Source organism: Symphodus melops (assembly GCF_947650265.1).
Source record: "Symphodus melops genome assembly, chromosome: 1".
Taxonomy (NCBI): Eukaryota; Metazoa; Chordata; class Actinopteri; order Labriformes; family Labridae; genus Symphodus; species Symphodus melops.
Window position 1 is genome coordinate 5567953 of NC_136691.1, and position 22234 is coordinate 5590186.

Sequence of the window (22234 nt, forward strand, 5' to 3'; positions counted from 1 at the left end):
AAATCTTTCAGCAACATTTTTGAACCAGAGCCCATCGACAAATCTGCGAAATTCACAAAGGGCTCCAAAAAACAGAAGTTTCACCTCACTGGACCTGGAAGACTTCAGTTCTCATCTTTGTATATACAGTATATGAGCTCTAACAAGAGATGAGAATCACTGCTTAATGAGCTGCTGCAGGGAAAAAAAGATCGGCTTCACATTCACACATAGACTGCTTTGGGGAGGGGGATGTCCTGTTATTGTGACAAAGCAGCATCACAGCAGACGCCTCTCACTGCAAATACATGACCCAGACTAACAACCTTTTATTACCCATATATTCCCCAACAACAGACAGATGTTACTAATCATCGTCATAAGTGCTACTTAGAAAACCTTCAAACTTTAGAAACCTTTTCACTGATCCTGGCCTTCTTGGCTAGCTGTTCCTTTATGTGTAAAACATCGACCGTATAAAAAGATAGAGGACAAGAACACTCCAATCAACAGCTCTTATACACATATATTTTTATCTATTTCATTTTTTTGCACTGTGTGATTTTTTCCTGCTATCCCGCTTTGCTGCTGTAACACTGTAAATTTCTGAAACCACAACTCCAGAATCTGTCTCGTCTCTCAATTTAGTTACTTAAAATTCATCTATTCTGTACCAGTCAACATGAAACTGAGCTTATCAGATGTTTACTCTTGTTCTTTGCCGGATGATTTTTTAAAAATTATTTCTCACACTGTGCCTGATTTCCTCTGATCTTCAATTTCCCTTGGAATCAGTAAATTATCTATCCATTAACATCTACAATTCTCCCTCTTGAGGTCTTTGAATTCATCAGTCAAAATGATTTCATATCCATATTGATACACAAAGGCCATAGAGCCTCTGCTGCTGAGCAAAATCCCTCTGATACTTTAGGGTACACATCTTCTCTCATCTAATATTATAATATTTGTGGGTTTTAGATGAGTTTTCAATCTGTTGGAAATGACTATATCTGTGATTTATTTTCATTTAAACAAATTTCACTGTCATTATTAGAAGCATTAGTAACATGCATAATAAATGGTTTATTTGTATGATGAGTATGAAATGTGCGTTCATGTCCCTGCACTGGGTACTACTGTGTTTTCTATGGGACACTACTGCCCCCTGTTGGCAGAAGATAAAGTGTTTGGATTTGTTTTTGCCCTCATCTATGTGAGCATTACTCTTTTCCAGAAGAGTTGTCTGAGAAATTAAGAAAGGCCTCCACATTCATTCAAGCATTCAGTGGCACTCTCATAAGTGTGTGTTTTTTTTTTTTGTTTTTTTTTGAGGTTGTGGGTATGCATCAATTCCTGCAATTAAGGAAGCACTTGTGTGAGCCTGTGTTAATGCACGATAAAATGAAGTACTATCCTTTTTTCTTGTCTTCTGCTGGATTTCACTGAAGGTTTAATGAAGTGCTCTCCTTACCTTGTAGGAGGAAAACCTTTTAAATAAAGGTCAGGTAAATTAAATTACAAACACCACATCTCCGAATGCTTCTGCTCAAGTAGACACATTTGGAAAATAAAATGTCACACTCTATCAATGCTGGCTGCTAAATGTCAGAAGATCAGGCTCTCAACAGAATTAGGAATACAAAAAAATGTTCAGGACAAAATGTCAGAGTCTGGTTGAGGAGGTAATGAGAAATTGAAATGTTAAGCCTTTTTTAAAGACGTAAACTCTGTTATATGGACTGATATGGTTAAAAGAACTTAAAAATACTGAAGTATACGCTCCTCTCTGAACGAAAGGATGAAGATAATTTAGACTCCCTTCACATTATACTGGACAGACTGACATTAACCTGACTGTATTGATTATTGATTTTGTTCACTTCGTAATTGAAGGAATCATCATGGGAAGCTGATTTCTTCTTTTGTCCTCTTGAATCTCACCCCCAGAGAGTAGCAGGTATGCACAGGGTGAACAAAGCGACGGGGGGGTGCAGCTAACGATGGAAATTGCAACTTGAGTGAACAATCCACTATATTGTGACGTTGTGTCATGAAAGCCAATCAGATTACGCTGCTATTTCAAGGAGTGATGTTTTCGCTCTTGTGATACTTCGTCTCCAACCTGACTGTAAAAATGAAATGTAATCCCACCTTTGTACCAACTTGACATGTAGGAAACTGAGGAGAAACAGAGGTGATGCAGCACTGTCTTTCCATGTCTTTCTCTGGAACGTCTGCAGTATCACATGAAGAAACACAATGTGGGACATAAATATTACGGCATAGCAAATTCAATGTGACTGAACAAAAATATGATGACTGGTGAGCTTGAAAGAATAGAGGGCATGAAAAGGAAGCCTTGGCTGGAAGTTGTTTATGGCTACACACTAGCTACAATAGAATTACAGAGAAGTTAGCCGTCATTTTTAAGAGGCATGTATTGCTGGGATAAGATAACCATTTGGTTCCATGATTGGTTAAATAAAAGAGACACATTTTATATTTTTCAAACCTCTTTTTCAGCTAAAGGATGATGCACTGGTACATGAAGTTCAGAGAGAGTGAGAAGTTTTTTTGAATGGCAGCACAAACGATTCCAGTGTTTATTCTGCCTGTGTAAAAACACATAATGAAGATTATATAACAGGTTTGTCTGTATACCTTCTTTCATCATCATCATCATCATCACCATTTTTCTGCGAATTGGGGGAGATGTTGCCATGGGGATATTCACTGGTCGCCATCCTCCCTGCACTGATTCATCACTTTACTGACAGTCGAGGGTGCACTTCAAAAGCAACAAAAAAGGATGCAATTCAGTTGGAAAAGAGTGTAGTGCTCAATTATAAAAAAGGCATGTGGGTACTTTTGCTGTATTTTTTTTGTGATACTCATGTTTGTTTTTTTAAACAGGTGCTCTGGTATGTTCGTCGAGAGTGAAATGGGACATTTAAAAATAATCTGCTGGGTAAAAAGGCAAACAAAAAGCTCTAACTACATTGTGTAAATAAATCCTGCCGATATTTTCTAGGGTCATTAAACTACGACTTTAGTTTGCATCAGGTTTCTTCAAGCATGTTTAGTGAGAATGAGGTCAGGTTTATCAGTCTGTCGCTGCTTTCATACGCTTTCATACCAATTACAAACTGTGGCTGCTTACTGTGAGGGATGATTAATGTAAACCCTCTGCACATGGGATTTATTTAATGATAGATTAAAGTACAAACAGTTACATACACTGGGTTGTGGTTCAACAGTCAAAGCTGATTGGAAGAAATGGACATCAAACCACCAATTACACAATTAGCTGGATGACACATTCCATTTGCTGATAAATGACCAGTGATGTAATGTCACGAAGTGAGGAACAGGGACTCTGTGAGGAGGAGAAATGACAATGTTCTTCACCTTCAGCATCATCTCTACAGGAGCCTGGAGGGATTATCCCGACTAGCTTTTGTCTGCATAAAAAGATAATAAGCTGATTAAAGGAGAAGCGGTGTGAGCGTAACATCTGACTGACTCATTTGTAAAAATAGAAACATAGACTATTATTCTCAGGTTGCCATCATGAGTAAAAACACAGCTCCCGAGACAAATTAAAATGTCGACTCTAAAAATATTAGCAGGATCGGGAAAATGGAGTGTTGCAAAAAAAACTCAACTGTGCACGAGTCGGGCTTCACAGATGTGTTCAAGTGTAAGAGTCGAGGCAACCTGACACTAACAGTGTTCACACCTGTCACACACATTTTCACACCTCCACACAAAAACACTCAAGAACAACAGCTGAATCTGTGACACTAAATGTTGTTTAAGCCACCCTCTTAGTGTTTTTTACATTCTATTAGAGCCTGACTGATTAATGGGCCAGGTGATAAGAGCAGCCGATTGATGAACTACACGCGCAGTTACTTTCCAGTTACTTGCATTTGAGAGATAAAAGCAATAAATGTGTCTATGTGTCTTTGTCCAAAGATCGGAGATAGATCAAAGTAAAATATCTGCCCATTTATCGGTATTGGTTAATATTGATGACAATTTCCTTGTGTTAAATAACAGAAGTGAGTGACGTGTTGCTGATTAGAGAAATAAATGAATTTCAGAGTAATGAAGAAACATCAAGAGTCTGCAGAACCACTGGACTGTGATTCCCTAGATTTTCAGTCACAATCTGAACATTAGGCCTCTCCTCCCTGCACGCCGCTCTCAGACTGCTTCCTTGTTCCTGACGGAGAAGCCTGTATTGTTTCATTAAGGCCACACAAAACCTTGACCGATGTGTAACACATTCAGTCATGCAAAAAATTGAAATATTAAACCTAGAATATCTATGATTTTTTTTTTCAATCTGCTTAGGAGTTAAACATGTATCATATTTCTACAGCAGTAAAGTATATCATACACTATACTATATATATACTATAATAATGCCATCTTGTGCTTCTTTATCTTCTTGGATGACAATGTAATTTGCGTATTTTCTATGAAATCTTCATAAAAGATAGCAGGCAAAGCACAAATTAGAAGTGTATGCCATATTCACTTAAAAACAACTGTTATGGCAATAAAGTAAAACAACAAAGTAGATCTCAGCTTGGGAAAAGGTACTTAAACAAGTTAAGTAAGTAATCATAAAATATTAAAATGTGATAATAAACTCCTTTCCCTAATATCAGTAAATAATTGATTTGTCATGCTTGTTTGTACTACTGGCCTAGCAAAGAACAGTATGGTGGCACCTTCAACATCCACATGCTAGCTTTATGTTTATCGAAGAGACAGGACTGTACCAGTGTGTTTGCTTTTGAGGGTTTTTTTTTTCTATCTGTTACCTGCATTTTAATTCACTCGCTGCATAGGCAGATAAAGTTTAGTCACATAATCAGCCAGCCAGGGTACAGTCACAGCCCAAGAGTTAACAAGGAGCTGAATAATAAATAAAGTAATGATGAATCAGATAAAATATCACAAAGCTCAGCTATGTCAAGGAGAAACTGACTGGACTGCAATGACGTCTTTGTACTTTTCCGTGCACTTTAAGGGCCTTTAAAAGCCTTTGCTTCCCTCTGCCTCAGCCTGCTTTCACGGGGTTCTTCAACATTAACACCACTGTAACTTTATGCTGACCTTAGTTTCACTTTTGTCCTAACTCAACTCTGTGTCTGAAGTCAGCAGTGAGAGAAACACTGTGGATGATAGAGAGATCCTGCTCTTAAGAATCTGGGTTACCTGTTGCCTAGAAACCATGCTCATTAAATCAGCCTTTGCTTGCAGCTATCAAAAGCAATAGCAACAACAAAAAAGAAAATCAAGTTGTTGAAACTCTTTCATGCTGTGTTTGTTTGTAAGTGCAGTAAGTGGGCTTGTTGTTTACAAAAATGGTTATTTGAAGCATTAAAAAAAAAAGATTAGATTTGATTGCTGCATAATAAGGGGGAGCATATTAAATCACTATTATTTATGTGCAATATAACGAGTCACGTGATGTACGTAAGTGTTGCATTTTAATCTGTTTTATGAAAGAGATCCTATACCTAGCAGAGTTCATGTTTCCATTATGTGCCTGCTCAAGCAGAAAAAGTCAAATTGTCCAGATCTTCTCCATTACTGGGACCATATAGCGTGCACACTTGGAGTCACAGTCCTGTGGATCTGACCTGCGTTCATCTCTACAAAATATCTCTTTCAAATTGCCGTAAATGCAATTTTAAAATATTTTAAAATGGATTATTTGTGTACAAGTTTGTACTCATTAAAGTGTTTACAGGTATTAAGTTGACCTCAAACCAAACTATTTGCCGGTTTATAGACGTGTTTTTCATAAGCTGATGGGGAAAAATTATTTTGGGCCAAATGGCAGCATGTGATGCTGCAATACCAGCTTTGACCACCATGTAAAAATAGCTTCAGGGGTTGATGCACTTCCTTGGGGCTTAGTCCTGAGCTCAAAAACGCCCTGGGATTCTTGTCTTTTGTCCCGCACCAACCTATCTGAATCAATAAGGAGTGGCTTTGTTAACCACAATGGCAGGAAGGGACCTAACTGACTCATTTTTTTGATGCCTTCTGCAGTATCCATGACAAGAGCTGAGGCTTATTCCAGGAGAGATTTTTTTAGAATTCTTTTATGAATGTGTTCTTATAGTTTCTCCAATTGGACTAGTAGTTTATGTGTTACATTAGCGCCGTCTGCTGGATTATTGAAAAGTTAATGTCATATTGTACTGGTCCGTCCTAAGTCTTTTGGAAGTATTACAAGCAGGGAAAGACTGCGGTTGGTTTCTAATTCAGAAGTGTGTTGATTGTGTCCACTGATTTAAGCTGCTCCAGGAGTACAATACCATTCCACAAAGCACATATCCATGAGAATTATACAGTGGGGGGAAAACCCACAACAATGACGATACCAATGACGACAAGAATAAAACCACTGACGACAATTCCTGTTTAGATTACAATAAACCAAAGCTGATCACAAACAGAGACTTTGTGCTCCTGCTCATGTGCTCCTTCTTACACACTCCTAAGAAGATTAAACTTTTACTTACCATTACAGTCTAGGTCGCAGCTGCTTAAATGTTCTTTTATATAAAATTCTCCTTGTGTGACTAGATAAGAAAAGGCCATAAATGTGTGGAAAGGTGAATTAGGTGAATTAATTTTTCCCCAGAAAAAAAGGGTTAAAAGCTGGTCTGTTATATGCTGCTGGATGTTTGATCACCAGTGTTTGTGCTGCTGACAGAATGCATACTTTAAGAGGGTTTGTGTAGGTGGTTAGTCTCTGAGCTGTTATTAACAAGTCTAGACATTTTCTACGTCATCAGTTAAAAGACCAAAGTCCAATGAAGCAGCAAAAACTATTAAGTTCTTTGAAAAGTCAATGCAGAAAATATGACGGAAGTAGATATTTTGGCTGTGTAAAGACCCAGAATCTTATTTTCTGAAGGTAACTGCTGTGACAGTGACAATGCAAACACAATGGAAATGTATACTGTTTCTATTGTTGATATAAAATTATGTTTGAAGTTGCACATATTTATTTTAACCATAGTTACTATTACAAACTTCAATATTGATGTGTGTATGTACAGTATATGTTAGACTTTATGTTTTTATTCAGATAGACATATATCTTTTTATATTAAGATACAAATTGGATAATAAAAGCAATTACTTAAGTAATGTGCTTGTAAATTGGCTGGCTGAACAGATATTGCTAAAAACATCTAAAAAGCATAAACCTACAAAGTCATAGTTAGATTATAGTGCAATCCCATCTGTTGAATTAAGATGCTGAAAGAAAAAACTGTTTTCAGGGTTACTGAGAACTGGAGGATGGTTCCAGTTTATAACAATTGAATATCTAGGATCCCTCCCAGTACGCATCACTTTTGTGCAAACCAATCCAAGGATTTCTGAAGTAGCCTCTGCAGTGTTTCTCTGTTGTCAAGCTCTTAATGGCTGCAGGACAAACATTGTCAGCCTTGAATCAAATCAGGCAGAAAATATGAACCGGAGCCAGTATTCTTAATAACCCACAACAGAAGAAATGTCTTGTAATCTGGAACATGAGTAATTTGGTCAAAGTATTCATTCTGTGCTTTATACCTGACATCAACAACTTCTGTATTCAGTCTCATTCAGTCATTTTCATACTTAAAAAATAAACATGTCACCTATAGTGTCTCTGTGAGGTTAGTAATGGATACTGTTTCCAATCAGGCCTGACTGCACAATTCTGCCTGATAACATCATGGGACGGGATGCAGCATAGATTCAGGCTCTTTGTGGACATGGCAAGGCGTTGTGGGTAACCCCTATGGGAGTTACGACTTGACAAATATTTGAAGTGCAGCCCGGCTCTGTTTACTTCAGCTAGAGCCTCAGGATGATGCTGCTACATTTGAATTATGCATCACAAAGGAGATAGAGAGTTGGTAGACTCAGAATCTCAGGAAAGACAAGTTGAAAGCCATTTCACATTATTATGAAACAAAAGTGTTTTTTTTTTTTGTTTTTTTTTATTTGCTTTAATTTACAATAATTTGAATGAGCAATGGATTTATAGAAAAAAATCATTCATCAAAAGGGACTAAAAATATCCCTGGCCTGGATGAATTTTTCTTTGTTGTTGTCATCAACATACTGGTAATGTTGCTCTTTTTTCCAGTGTATTGGTTGATCTTTGTTGTTTAGAAAACAAGGCGAAACACATACTCTGAAAAACTCTGAAAATGTCACATTTATAAAACATGTATTTGCATTCTATACATCTGCATTTTTTTCCCGCATAAAATCCAGTTTGAATTCAACGTACAGATGATGACATTGATCACATTAGAAGAAATGTGAATATTCCAGTGACACTAAAGAAAAAGGTCAACAAAGGGCGATAAAACACCAAACATTTGAGTAAAACGTGGTTACAAAAACAGTGTCACACAGGCAGAACTGAATGGGCTGACACTGAGATGTTTTCATTTACAGAGTGCAATCACAGCATAACTATCCTACAAAAGGGTTTTGTTCGGAAGTTCATTATTTGCTATGGAAACGTATCAGTGCATCTTTTAGGTTAATTAGATTTGCACAGTGTGTTCATTTTATTTCTCATACCAACTTCGATCACAGGGGGGAAATTAACAAACTTATCTGCCATCTTAATTATGCATTTTTGAATCACGGAGCTGGATCATTAAAAACTGAACCGGGCAGACATACAGCTTACATCAATGTAATTATTTAATATCAAATTGATTTGATTCCAATAGGAAAGCTGCACAATTTCTAATCTGGACTTCTAAAATGACAAATTAGAAGACTTCAAAAAAGGTAAAAAGGTTTAAATAAACTAATCTCGATCTCCTAAGCAGCTCAACACATCAATATTTAGCCACCCCAAGAGCCCCCCCCCCCCATCTGTAAATGGGCTGTGTCCAGTGTTGCAGATCAGTAACCAGCAGGAATAGATTATGGATCCACAGCAGGGATCATGCTGACCTTGTTGTTCCTGCTTATTCTCCGTTCGGGTCTCTGTTTGGGCAGTTTAGTCTGAATCAGCTCTTCGGGTGTGTTCCCCAGTGGTGGAAGCAGCCTCTTCTTGCTGTTCCTTGTCTCCGGTAACCACTGAGGGGGCAACTCGAAGGGACCAAAACCAAACTGTGTGGATTCCTCGGCCTCTGTGGGCGTTGCTGGGGCCACCTGAGAGGAGGAGGCGTAAGCACACGTGTGGACCGGAGATCCTCGAGGTGCTGTGACTGAAGGAGGGCAGTCCTTTGTGATGACCAGCCCTCCTCCGGTCCCCTGCAGATGTTCCTTTTTGATGATCACCTCACCTCTGAGGCTGCCCAGTCTGGAGCCAGCCTTCTGTTCCTCTTTAGGGACTGAGCATCCACCTGGTCCTTGAGACGGGATGTTATTCTCTACTTCTTCTTCCTCCTCTTCCGAGGGTCTGAAGATCTGTTGTTGGCCAATGTTAAACATCTCCAGAAGCTGGCTCCCTGATCTCCCGACTGTTTCTAGTCCCACTGGCTCCCCAATTACACCCTCTGCTCCGAGGGAGGCCAAACCCCCGCTGCTTACCACATTCCGGCGGCTGTATCGTCTGTGAATCCTGGCCAGCAGGTCCAGACAGCTGTGACGCGCTGAGCGGTTCACAGTCAGGAACAAAAGTGGGTTTGTGAGGAGGGAGACTTTGGGCAGCCAGAGAGCTGTAAGGAACAGAGAAATGGGGAGCTCTTTGGGGTCTGCCAAAACAGTGCGATATACCACCAATGCTCCGTAGGGGGCACTGCAGGCAGAGAAAGCTAGCACTACAGCCAAAAGAGTGGCATGCAGCTCAGCCTCCCTTTGCGACACATACGGGATGGAAATGCTGTTCTGAGGAGTCCGCAGCGCTGCAATGATCACCTTCTTCTTCTGGCTGGCACTGAGCGCTCTGCGGATCAGAAGCATGAAGAGGAAGACCAAGGCGAGAGGAAGGATCACCGTGGTGACGTTGTAGATCAACACAAACACCATGTGGCCCAAAGAGCGGGCGTGGTCGTCTGAGCAGGACGAAGTGACGTAAACATCTGTCACGTTGGTCACAGCAAACACTGGAAGGCTCACCACTGCTGCGTGGACCCAGATATAGATGACGAGATCTCGGGATCGTGCGTCTGAGATTTTCCTCTCTAATGGATACAGCACAGAGTAGTACCTACACATGGGGAAAATACAACATTGAAACTTTAATTAAGGGTGAAGAAATTCGACTTGTCAAATTGATAAGAAAAAAAAAAGTCTGAGTTCCTGTTGGATGATTTAAAAAATAAATAAAATATATTTGATAAACTATGTGTGCCAGGTCAGAGGGTATCTGCTCTCAGTTTCTCCTGGAGGTAGATCAGAATCTGCTTTACTGGCCAGGCATGTTTAACACACAAGGGATTTAACTTCAGTAGACGGTGCTCTCTCTGTACAATGTAAACATTAAATATTGACTAAAAAATAAATAAAAATATAAGATCTAGATATCTAGATCTAGATAGGCAAGGATTTGTAACCTGATAGTTGACCATGTTGTTCAAATGAGTCAAAGGAGTGTGTTATCTACAATAGATAAACCAAAATGTTGTCTGCATAGAATGCAAGTTTATGTTCTGAACGCTTTCTGGTAATCTCTGTATTAGCTTCTTTTTTTTTTACTCTACTAAACTAGTGGTTCTGGATATATTGTGAAAAGTATGCAATGCCCTTCTTGAGCCCCTTAAGCCAATTTATAAATACCTGTTAATCCGAGCAGAAGGATTTGTCACAAAGTTAATCTATAGTTTTAATAAATGTATTAAGTTAACCAAATCTATGTATAACGAATGGATATCCATGTAAACTGAATCAAATGCCTTTTCAACACTGTTATTCAAATAAAGAGACTTCTTTTAATGGGAATGGTCACTTCCAATTTGAAGATTTTTTTTAATGGAAATGTTTAACTCAGACGTTTTAGTTAACACAGGAAACATATATCATATGAATATGAGTTTTTTATCAATAAAAAAGGTATCTCTAATAATGCTGCTTTTAAAAACACGTGTGTTCTGGAAGGCTTTAAAAACCTTTAAAACATGCAACAGAATATTGTCCAAGTGGTTATGGAATAACAGTCCCCACATAAACTCATTATTTTATTGGAATAGGATGAAAGAGTTTTCACTCCTCTTTCCTCTCAGTGTGCTACCTCATGAGGCTGAGTGTTTCCAATGTGCACATCTCCTCATATCACAGATAATATTATGGAGACCAGCGCTCCTCCGTTTGTTGTCCCTTAATAATAAGCGAAACAAAATTGCATGGAGGACTCCCTGGATTGTCTCTTCATCAGCACATGTGACTGCATGAGAGTGTGTCTGTAACTGCTGCAGTTTCAGCAGGCTTGTATATCAACAGTCTCGATTAGCCTCCTTTAGAATAAATAATTCATCAGTTTGATAGCATTGACTGTTTCAGTTGCTATGGAGGCAATATCATCTTTGTAGCTGTGAAAGCATGGCTGTACAAAACAAAAAGGATCTGACCGTAATACCCTTCTTAAAAAAATGAAACCCAAATTAATTTTGTTTTAATGTGTTCAGTGACTTTATGCTGATGAAGTATTTCTGAGTATAGGTCCTATAGCAATGTTATAGATTTTCTATTCCATTTCTTTTCTTTTTAGTGATTAAGGCAAACTTCCAGGAGGATGAACATACAGAGCAAATTAAAGCAACTTCAGACAACTTTGTTTTTCAGTTATCAGTTCCATTTTTCTTAATTTTGTTTTCCCTTTTAGTAGCTATCTTCTAAATACAGGAACACGTAGACATATTCCACTGAATTTCCTCCTATTATGGCACAGAAGGAGAACTTTCAGTGTGTTTTTACATTGTTTCACAAGATCCTGGATTAAATCCTTTACCCTAAAATTAGCTGGCAAGACAATTTATTATAGATCTCCATTTCCCACAGCCTCTGTACTAGGATTTGAACTGCAAACAAGCCCAACCCAAAAAAAAAGTGTTTCCTTATAGTGGTAGCATTCAGCTAGTTTGGTTGGTGGCTCAGAACATTTTTTTCACTATCCATTCATCCATCCATCCATCCATTATCTATACAGCTTCACCCATTCAGGGCTGCGGGGGCTGGATCTAATCCCAGCTGTCATTGGGCGAGAGGTGTTGAACAAACAACCAGACACTCACACCCATGGTTATTGCTCTAGTAGCAGGGACACATTAAGGCTCTGCAATAAAGATAAGAGCACTATTATAACTATTTTAAATTAGTAGAAATGTAAAAGTTTAGTTTATAAACTTTTTTTAATTACAAAAGGAAAATATGATGTTTAGTGGAAATATGATGTTTAGTGGAGGGAAAGCTAGCTTCAAGATGAGTCAGTCTTTTTAACTTTGGCACTTGTGAGTTGCATGTATCATATGTGCTTTAGAACTGAAGTTTTATTTGATGACGGGTTGGATCAGCATAACTTAAAAAAAAAAAAACGTGTAACAGAGCGATATCATATGTGGGCAGCAGCAGTAGTCACCTAAGCTACTCTGAGTTGTAGCTTTTAGCGCTGCAGGGAGGCCACTCATCTTGGAGTACACATGCTTCATCCATCACACACCCCCACCCCCAACTGCTCTCATCCACACCACAGGGTGTGCATGAGACAGCAAAAGGGCTTCTTCAGCTACAAAACAACATCTCAAGTAGGGCACCATTTTGATGCTCCTTTTCCTCGTCTCAATTTTCAGAATTAGATTAACTCTGCAGTGCACCCACCAATGTATTGATAAACAGGGTAAAGGAGTGATTTTAAAACATCCACTCGTGCTTACTTTAAAATCCAGTTAGGAGAGTGGGTGGTAGCCACAGGCCTTTGTCAAATAAAACCCCACTCCTTTTAAGAGGAACGAGTGCTCTTTTAGTTTCATAAGAGGTGGACTCAAAGTCAGTAAATTCTTTTTATCAATAATTCAGTAATTCATTTTATCTATTTACAAAATGTTAGCTTGTGCTTTTTGAAGAAAAATAATGGTGACTACTTTATAAGTTATATAGCACCAAATCCCAACCAAAGTTTTCTCAATAATAAATGATTTTGTGTCTTATATTCTGATCTTTTCTTTGAGGCGGCTGTGGGCTGGTTGTACAACATTTTTATCTTGCGCATGAAATGGCAAATACACCAAGTCTTAAGTCTTGATTGTTATTTACAGAGACCCAAATGAATCCCCCAGTGAGTATACATTTGGCAACAATGGCAGAACCAGACAGCCATCTTTAAACTGGGGCATCAAAGTTGGATAGAGAGGGACAAAAACAGACAAGCACAAACAGCATCAAAAATCTGTTGTAAATGTTTCCTGACCTGTCCAGTGCGATGGCAGTGAAGCTGAGCACAGTGACGGAGCAGAAGAGTTTGTGGAGGAACTTGATGGTCTTGCAGAACATCAGAGTGTGAAGCCACCAGCAGCATCGGGGGCTGGCTCCCAGTGCAACGTCGAAGGGGACACACACCAGGCCAGCACAAATACCCGAGCACGCCAGGTTCTTGATGAATCGGTTGGTGACGGATTTAAAGACATTCGTGCAGCAGGTGCACCACAGCACGGTGGCGTTTCCTGTGGGGAGGAAGAAGACATTGTTTGTTTTTCTGATTTTCCAAACCTCCCATTTTTCTTGGTTTTTGTCTCCGCAGGATGGTGCATTACCAAAATTAGTGTTTCTTAGCAGAGCAGTCCCAAGTGCTGTTTTCTCTTGGATTATTTTGAGACTTTCCAGGGGCAAGGGAATTCTGGGTAGGTTTTTTTGATGTTTGATCAAGATTCAATGTTTGGCATTAAACACTTGAACTTGCAACCAACTGCACAAAAAATCTAAATGGATTTTTTTCTTTTTTTTTAATTGTTTAATTTTTGCCAACTGGGGTATGGGGTATATCAGCAAATTCAAATTCAGATAACTGTCAAAATTAAAACCTTTCCCAGTGAAAATAAAATGCAGAAAACAATGGTTGACCTTATTCAACATTGTACATCGTATGTCCTGTAGAGAAAACCTTCTGACTCCTTAATGTACAACACTCTCAGCACTGTCTGCAGCATATTTGGCAGAGCATCGCAGCTGAGCATTTTCACCAATAAAGTTATTTCTTCAAGAATGCAGCCATGTGAGCAAAGCCACGTGTTTGAAAAATCTAGTTCAATTTTTAATCCTAGTTCAAAGAATTAGCCCAATTATGTTAGTTTGGATACAGTAATCATCTTTAAATCACTTTCATACAAATCAGCAAGGTGCTGGTTGAAAAATGTCATCTGATTCTAGTGCCAACAATTTAAGTTGGAGAAAAACAGCTCCAAACAATGGCTGCAGCAAGTAAAATATTCATGAACATTAGGTCCACTGATCATTTTATGTCCTCTTTTAGTACTTTCTCTAAGGTTCAGGTTCCCCAGGCATCCCTAAGGAAACATTCAGTATTCATCTGCAGACTCTAAATTGCAAATTATCATGAAAGAAGTGTGACTGCTTGTCAATGTGAGTTATAACATGTATACATAATTTATCAATGGTGTGTTCTCCCCTGATCTCCTTCCAGCTAATACACTGAACTGAACTAAACTTCCATCCAGCACAGAGACGGTGATTGAATGTATTAAGGGTTGGAAGGGTTGCATAGACAGATTAATAATGATAATGTTTCTGTCAACTTAAATATGCTCGATCACGGCTGCTATTTGAAGAATACTTTCTGATCATTTGTACACCTTTTTAAACAAACTTATTTGTATCTATGCAAGAAAAAACTCTTTCTTGACAGGTTGAATAAATGAGTTTGGAAGAAGTGCAGGTGCGAGTGGGGATCCACTGTGGCGTTTTTATTTTATCCCTCCATAATTTGGAGACAGCGTTGACTGTTAATTAGGTTTAAAAAGGTGTACTTTTGGACTCCCTGCTGCGCGCAGTCTGACATCATGTCACACAGGGACACATGTGACAGCAGCCTCTCAAGACGTAATTACTCTCAGAGTGTTAGCTGTGCTCTCTTTGTCACAAACAGAGCAAGATGTTCTCGGTCGAGGAAAGTGATTCATTGTTTTTGATTACATGTTTTTATAAGGTTATTTGTATCGGATGTCTGCAAATGTTCCTAAACAGGTCACAGTCAGTCATCGAGAGCTGACGTGCAATTGAAAGGAAATGAGTGCTTTGGGGCTAAAAGAGTGTGCACTCTCAAAGTATCAGAAAGGTTAAAAAAAGAATAATTGGGCTTGAGCTTCTTTTTATTTTTCCTGAGAGGTTTTCAGAAAGAGCTGAAAGAAGCTGCTTTGACAACATGTTTACTGCTTCTAACTGCAGCATTTCTGTAACACACACACACACACACACACACACACACACACACACACACACACACACACACACACACACACGGCAGAGCATTTCAGGGAAACCCTAATATAGCACTAATTAATGCTCTGCCTCTGCTTCCTGTAAATTAGACGCTGAAGGATTAATGAAATTAGCACAAATAGTCATTGTTGAAAATAAAGAACTACACGAAACGCACTGTCGACAGCTAAAAAGCATTTCGATTTGTGGTCAGAGTTAGAGTTAGGCTCACCGTTAAAAAATGTAACGTCTGTTTATGGCGATAATGATTTGAGCAGAGGCTGTGGAAAACATCTTTTAATAAGGAGAAGAATAGGGACAAAGAGAGGAGAGAAGAGGGGGAGGGGAGAAGAGAAGAGACACAAGCCTCCAAACTGATTGAAACATAGCTCCTTTGTCGTTGCCCTACAAAATAACCCACTCATCTGGTCTAATCCTGCAACATTTCGTTATCATTACATTGTGTGTCAGTGCCCTTTCAAACCATGATGGAGTCTCCACAACTGAAGACACCAAAGGATGTTATTAAGCCCAACAATGGCAAATTGGCAAATTGGAAATGCTGTTTCCAACAAACTTCCGAACAAATCGAAGCACAGGTGAAGAGGTGGAGTTGATGTGCGATGAATAAATACATTGGTTGCTGAAACACGCCCATCCAGCTCATCTGACTCGTCATCTATAGCCGGCATATTCCAAAACAACACTTGTTGGACCGCTTCTTACGTTGAGCTAAACACCTGTGTTTTCAAATTTCAAGTACTCTTTCTGCGCACTTCAACTATGGCATTGCCTGTAAGCAGCTAAACTATGGGTCCACCTTTCTGCATGTACTAACAATCTTAACCGTGCGTATGTTTCCCTTTTTCAGGTCAAATGTCAACAAACCTGAACTTCAAACCAACATCTTTATCCGTGTATAAAAATCCCTGAAGGTATATATTTAGCACAGAGAGAGAGAGAGCTCTCAGAGACAGGAGCTGTGTGAGAGTGTCTCTCTAATTAAGCTGCAGTAGTGTGATGTCACACCCTCATAGTGTTTTTCGATACAGGTGACGAATGTGGGATCACAGCTCGTGAACAGTACTCCACATTAAAATAATTGTTCTTTTACACACCTTTAAAGCATTTTTCCACCTCAACAAACAGACGGGACTAAAGATGGGAATCTAATTACTTTATATAGACTTTGATTAAAACAGAACCTTTTGTATTCAACATTTATTTGCATAATTGCATGTCATTATGCAAATTCTAGCTTTATAAATTCTACATAAATAACACAACAAGTCGCTTTTGAGAATATTTTAAAAGCTGTCACTAACTGATCAAATAAACGAAGTCATTGTGAATGCCTACAGTACATGTGGACAACGTTTGGACTTTCATAATTGTTCTTGTTTTGTTTGTAAAATCCATTTGTCCCTTTGTGCCTGAAATACTCAACCAGCCCTCGAAGAACACCTTAGCGACCATCCTCGCTGCGTCCAGTGGAGAGAAAGGGCAAACATGAAACATGATTGCTTTTTCCTCTTAACAAATGCCAACTAAATGAAGTCATACAAAAAGCCATGTAAGAACACAGAGCTGGTTTTAGTTCAGACACACAACGGTGTTTAAACGTAGCAGCAAAGTGTGAAAGATAATTAGCACGATTAACACCTTCTTTGGGTGCACTCCTGCGTTGTTATAGTTACTTTAGTTTGAATGAAACACATTTTAAATGAATGGAAAACAACAGAAGGATAGGGAGCTAGTTATACTAATAGACCACGTGCTCAGATTCCTCAACGATGTCATTACAGTCTGCAGCCATGCACACTGGGGCACATTAATCAGATTTTCATTCAAGACTCTGATCTGGGCTTTGTTTGGAAATAATGATATAGTGGTAATGAATAGATAAAGACATCACAGGAAGTGCTAGATACTCCAGGGAATTGCACCAATTTGCTTTCTTTCAGAGAGTAAGATGAAAAGATTGATTTGATGCCAAAGTTGGTGCATTTGAGGAGACTGTTAGCCTAGCTTAGCATAAATACAGGAGGCCGAAAAACTCACTTCAAGCTGTTTCATCCTGCATGGTAATTTATTCTCGCACAAATACAATATAATGTTAGGTGGGTTGGATATTTGAATTGATGAAGAAAAGCTGATACAATGTCATAATATAATAAAGTCTGAACCCTTTTATATATAATATAATGATGGTCCCTACTCCCCTGCCAGAGGTATGCCGTTACATTTTGACCAAGGGGGTGGGAACAGAGGCACTAATTTATGCGGTGGAGGCGTGACATATGTGTGCACACAAAAGTATGCTTTTATTTGATCTTCCTTTCTTTTCTAGTCATAACAACTTTTACCTTAAACTTAATGATGTTACATTCATGCTGTGTAAGTGCAGTCTCCAGAATTATGATCACACATTTATGAAAATGTAAACCTCAAAGGCAGCCCTGTGGAGTCTCATCAGATGTATTATTCATTGTTTTATTCTCTCTGTGTTTTATGTATTCATGCTCAGGTCAAGAGTTGCATGCTCTGGATATTGCTGTGACTCTTTTTTTTTGTTGCCGAGGTGAAATAAAACGACAGCCGCCTGCACTCAGCCCGGAGCTGAGTGTCATTGATTCAGGTGAGTTACACATCTCATCTTAGGTGTTTAGTGACAACACTCCTGCTTCTAATAATCATTGATCCAATAGTCTGTTGTTGTGTCATCTTTTTACATTAACTCTGCTAGGTCTTCTGGTGAGGATAAGAATGGTTAATCAACATTTTTCAAAAACCAGGAATAGACAATCCAACATACTTTTGTCCCTGTTTACACAAGTGTCAGCTTTATACAAATAGACCTTTAAAAAGTACCTAATCAAGACTACCATGTGCCAATCATCGAACCAATGGATAATAATCTTATACCATCATCCGATAGACGCTGAACAGCATATTTTTATAACAATTTATTTTTTTCAATAATTCTGGTGAAACTAGCGTTTAGCATTATACAGCTTCCAACCAAGTCTTACTTTTCCATGAGGTCAGTTCTCAAGAGAAGAAGAAAATAAGAAAGAAGGAGAATCTGAATGCTGATTGGCTTTCTTAACATATAGCATAAAGTAGATGTCTCAATGTTTGATCTATATTTCATTGTTAGCTGCACTTTTATGCAGATATTTGTTTCTAGAGATAAGTAAATCATTCTCAGAAAAACAACTGTTGTAGTATTTCTTGCATATTTTTACAGATGTTATAGCATTGCTCTTTAATATTTTCTAATTCCATTGACAACCATTCCATTAATTTTTGTATGAGATTTTATTTATTCCTTCCAGTACTGAAATGTTTAAATCCTGGTTCAATAAAGATCTATGCTGTTTATTAAAGAGCTCACAGAAACATCCCTGAAGTCATTTGGATAACATAGAGAAAAGAACAAAGTTTGAGCCTCACTGCCAAAAGCCATTTCATTAGCACTCGTTCATGTCTTCGTACTCTGACCCTGCCACATGGCAGTGCACAGCAGGAGGTGCTGAGTCACAAACATATTCAGTTGGTCCGTTTTGCCCAGTTTCATCAAAGTGAAGTGTTTGTGTGAGCTGCTCCAAGTCCAGCCTGTCATTGAGTCCATACTTTCACAGACAGCATAAAGCAATCATGGCTGAGAGTGTGTTGTGCTCAGAGAAAAGCTGCTGAAGCAAACAGCCATGACAAACATCCCCATCATGTACAGCGACGATTTTAGGCAGAAAAAAACATCTTTCTGCCTTTTGGAAAGATTGAGGGGGATCCACATCCAGGACTGTCGGAGACTGGTGTGGTGGTACAACAATTCACACAGCTCCCTCATCACATCAACAGCAGCGGCGGCCTGAACTTTTCCTGAGATAAGAGGGAATATCTGTCCAAGAGCCAGAAAACATTCAGCTTGAAAGGAGATTAAAATGTGTCTTTAATGCGGTTGGTTTCTGCCAATATCACAATAAACTACAACACCTTCACCTGCTGTGGTTACCAAGACAATCATTCTCTGGATCCTCAACCTTAACCTTATATATTAAGCAAATACAAATAAAAACATTTGCATCTTTGTCATTGAAAAGTCTATGCTTACTTTTTTAATTATTAATTAACATATTCATGATCCTTTGCATCCATTATCAACTCACAGCAGCAGAAAAACACAGTCAGAAAAGGTAATAGACACATTCTGTTATAAAAACAAGGTGTCTGACAAATTGTTTTATAGGTAGCAAATATATGTGGTTTTATTGGCCTGCCGACAACTACAAAATAAAAGAGATCCAGGAAATGCTTGTTCTGCCTTGCAAAATTCTTTGAAAACACATTTACACCTCAAACATGATGTGCAGTAAAGTCTGAAAATGTTGGCAAGCAGTTTGGGTTAAGTGCTTTTATGGTTTCTTCAAGTGTAGGTGTCCATCTCAGTTGTCAGGATACCAGATTGTTTGACTTCAATAGGATGTTTGTGAAAATCGAACATTACTGATACCTGTTTAAATAAGACAGCGACAAAAAGGTAGAGGCAGGCAAACTGCTGCACAATTTATTCAGTGCAAAACTGACTCCAACTGATTTTTGCAATATAGACCGTAACCTCTCTCTCTTTTTGTCTGAAATTGATTGATGGAACTTCTGCGTCATATTCACTGCATGGTTCAACTGTGATTGAATTGGTACATCTTTCAATGTTTTTAACTCCACCCAGACCTTTTATGGCCTTCCTCCTAATTAATGTTTTCACGTTGAGTCGGGGTGAGCTGATGTGTGAGTGCAGCAGGTAGTCAGGAAAGTGAAGCACGAGCGAGTGGGAGGAGGTGGTGACGCTTCCATCCTGCGACCAGAATATGCAACTGGTGCATTCTGGGTGCAAATAATGAAACTGCTTCATTGTGGGGGGGGGGGTTTTTGACTCATTAGTTCTCCTCCTCCTTTTGGCTGATACTGTGACCGTGAATAACTTTGATATCGTTTTGTAAAAATGTAACTATATGGATACCTGTTTCAAGACAACAAAAATGCCAACTTATTTAAAACGTATTTGTCTAATTGAGACAGTGCTCTCTCGCTCTTCTCACTCACTCTTTCTCTCTCTCTATTCACCTCGTGCTTGCTTTTGTTAAAAATATGACTTTAGGTCTGTTGATTATTTTTAAAGCTTTAGTTCTTTTTGATAATATAAGGCCTCAATAAAGGTTGTACTGGATAAAAACTCATGGTATAAAATGTGGAAAAAGTCAAGATGTTTTTCACAACCTCAGTGGCTAATGAGCAGCAGAGTAACATATTATTAGTGGAAGTGTAAAACATTTTTAAGTAGATTCCTAAAGAGGTGCCCCCATGGCAGTGGCTCTAAATGTGCAAATTTTGCAATGACAGAATCAGAAACCTCCCTGCTTGAAGGGGGCTCCATCTGAGAGCACTTACTCTCCTCGCAAATGCAAATGCATTCATTTGCTTTGCCACTGAAGGAAGATGAAGAAGAATTATCTGTAAGGTATAATGAAAAAAAGACGTGACAAAATAGGAAGAGGAGTAAGCTTTGGGACACAGGCAGACATAATGGAGATCAATTTAGGGGCCCCTATGAGTGTTTGCTGTAGGGGCCCCAACAGAGTTTAACAAAGTTATAGAGAAGTAAATGCTCCTTTATGTAGATGTTTTAGATATAAGACATTATATCATTCAGACAGACCCATGTCGTACTTGTGTACAAAAGACCAATTTCTTATGTGGAAGGCTATTTGTTGCACAAGATCTCCTCAGATTGTTTTATTCAGTCATGAAGGGTTTCCCCACAGGGAGGTTCCCTTGACCCACATTCAGATATCAAACTGCTGAGCCTCCATAAAGTATGGAAAGATGTTTTTTAAATCAAGGAATAAGAGTAAACATGGTCTGCTCTTTTATTTTTGGCCCTTTGGCTATGCGCACCGTGATAGTTACAACTCTACTTACCCAGTAGCGAACTAATGAGGATAAGGACCTGGATGGTGGTGGTGAAGTCCCGGTAGGCTTGCTCTCGGATGAGCCTCTCCTGCTCGTGCAGCCCGGTCCCTTCAGCTGGCGGGCTCGTGCTGCTATCCCACCTTATCAGAGCGCTCGAGGCGTTCAGGAGCTCCAGCCTGAGGTGGGCTGCCGTAAAATTGGCTGCAGCTGCGTCTCCAACCTCTACAGTCCGGCTTCTGGTACCCATATCGATTTCTGGAGGATTTTCTTTAGGAGGGCAGGCGGGTTGTGAGAAGCCAGCGTTCAAGAGGCATGTCTGAACTGCTGCTTGTTTGTTAAGGTGATGCAAAAAAAGGAAACAAATCTGCAATACACGAATTATGTCAACGAGGATGCACAGGTAGGAGAGGTGAAGCGTGCAGCTGCCTGCAACGAGAAGATCTTCTGACAGGAATGTCTGTAAAATGAGGAAAAAACATAGTGTGTCCCAAGAGCCTAATCATCAAAGCAGACGGAAATTAATCCTTTGCTGCGTGCTCCATCATTTTCCCAATGCAGATAAATGGAAGAAAACGGTCAAAGCATCTGGAGTCCGTGCGCAATGGATGCTGCTCTCTGACAGCGAGAGTACCTGAAACAACACCGGTCTGCGTAGTGTCCATTGAATCCGACAACAATAAAAAAAAAATAACGTGCAGCTCCTGCGGGAAAGCAGCACGATAAGCCTCCCGTCTGTCAGGCAGTTAACCGCGCTGCCAATTCCAGTCGCTCTGTCACGGGCTGTTTACTGGTAGACTGAGTGGTTGGAGAGCCTGCCCAGCGACATCTCGCAGCGTGAGGTGCAAGACTGGAGAGGAGA

The 22234-nt window shown here is 39.2% G+C and overlaps 1 protein-coding gene across 1 annotated transcript; it reads right to left on the reverse strand.

Annotated features, from left to right (window-relative positions):
* Positions 1-8001: 8001 nt before the first annotated feature.
* On the reverse strand, positions 8002-22234 carry gpr176 (G protein-coupled receptor 176). Its single transcript, XM_079352989.1, has 3 exons — positions 21385-22234; positions 13379-13631; positions 8002-10186 (listed from the first exon to the last, which is right to left on the reverse strand). Exons 1-3 carry the CDS (start codon positions 21620-21622, stop codon positions 8956-8958), a joined length of 1722 nt encoding a protein of 573 aa, XP_079209115.1. The 5' UTR covers positions 21623-22234; the 3' UTR covers positions 8002-8955.

Excerpts from the sequence above, each read along its gene's own strand:
- gpr176 (XM_079352989.1), bottom strand. The coding sequence starts at position 21,622 with ATGGGTACCAGAAGCCGGACTGTAGAGGTTGGAGACGCAGCTGCAGCC. Across the intron at positions 13,632-21,384 it reads CCTCATTAGTTCGCTACTGG|GAAACGCCACCGTGCTGTGG; the intron begins GTAAGTAGAGTT and ends TCCTCCCCACAG. Across the intron at positions 10,187-13,378 it reads ACTGCCATCGCACTGGACAG|GTACTACTCTGTGCTGTATC; the intron begins GTCAGGAAACAT and ends CCCCATGTGTAG.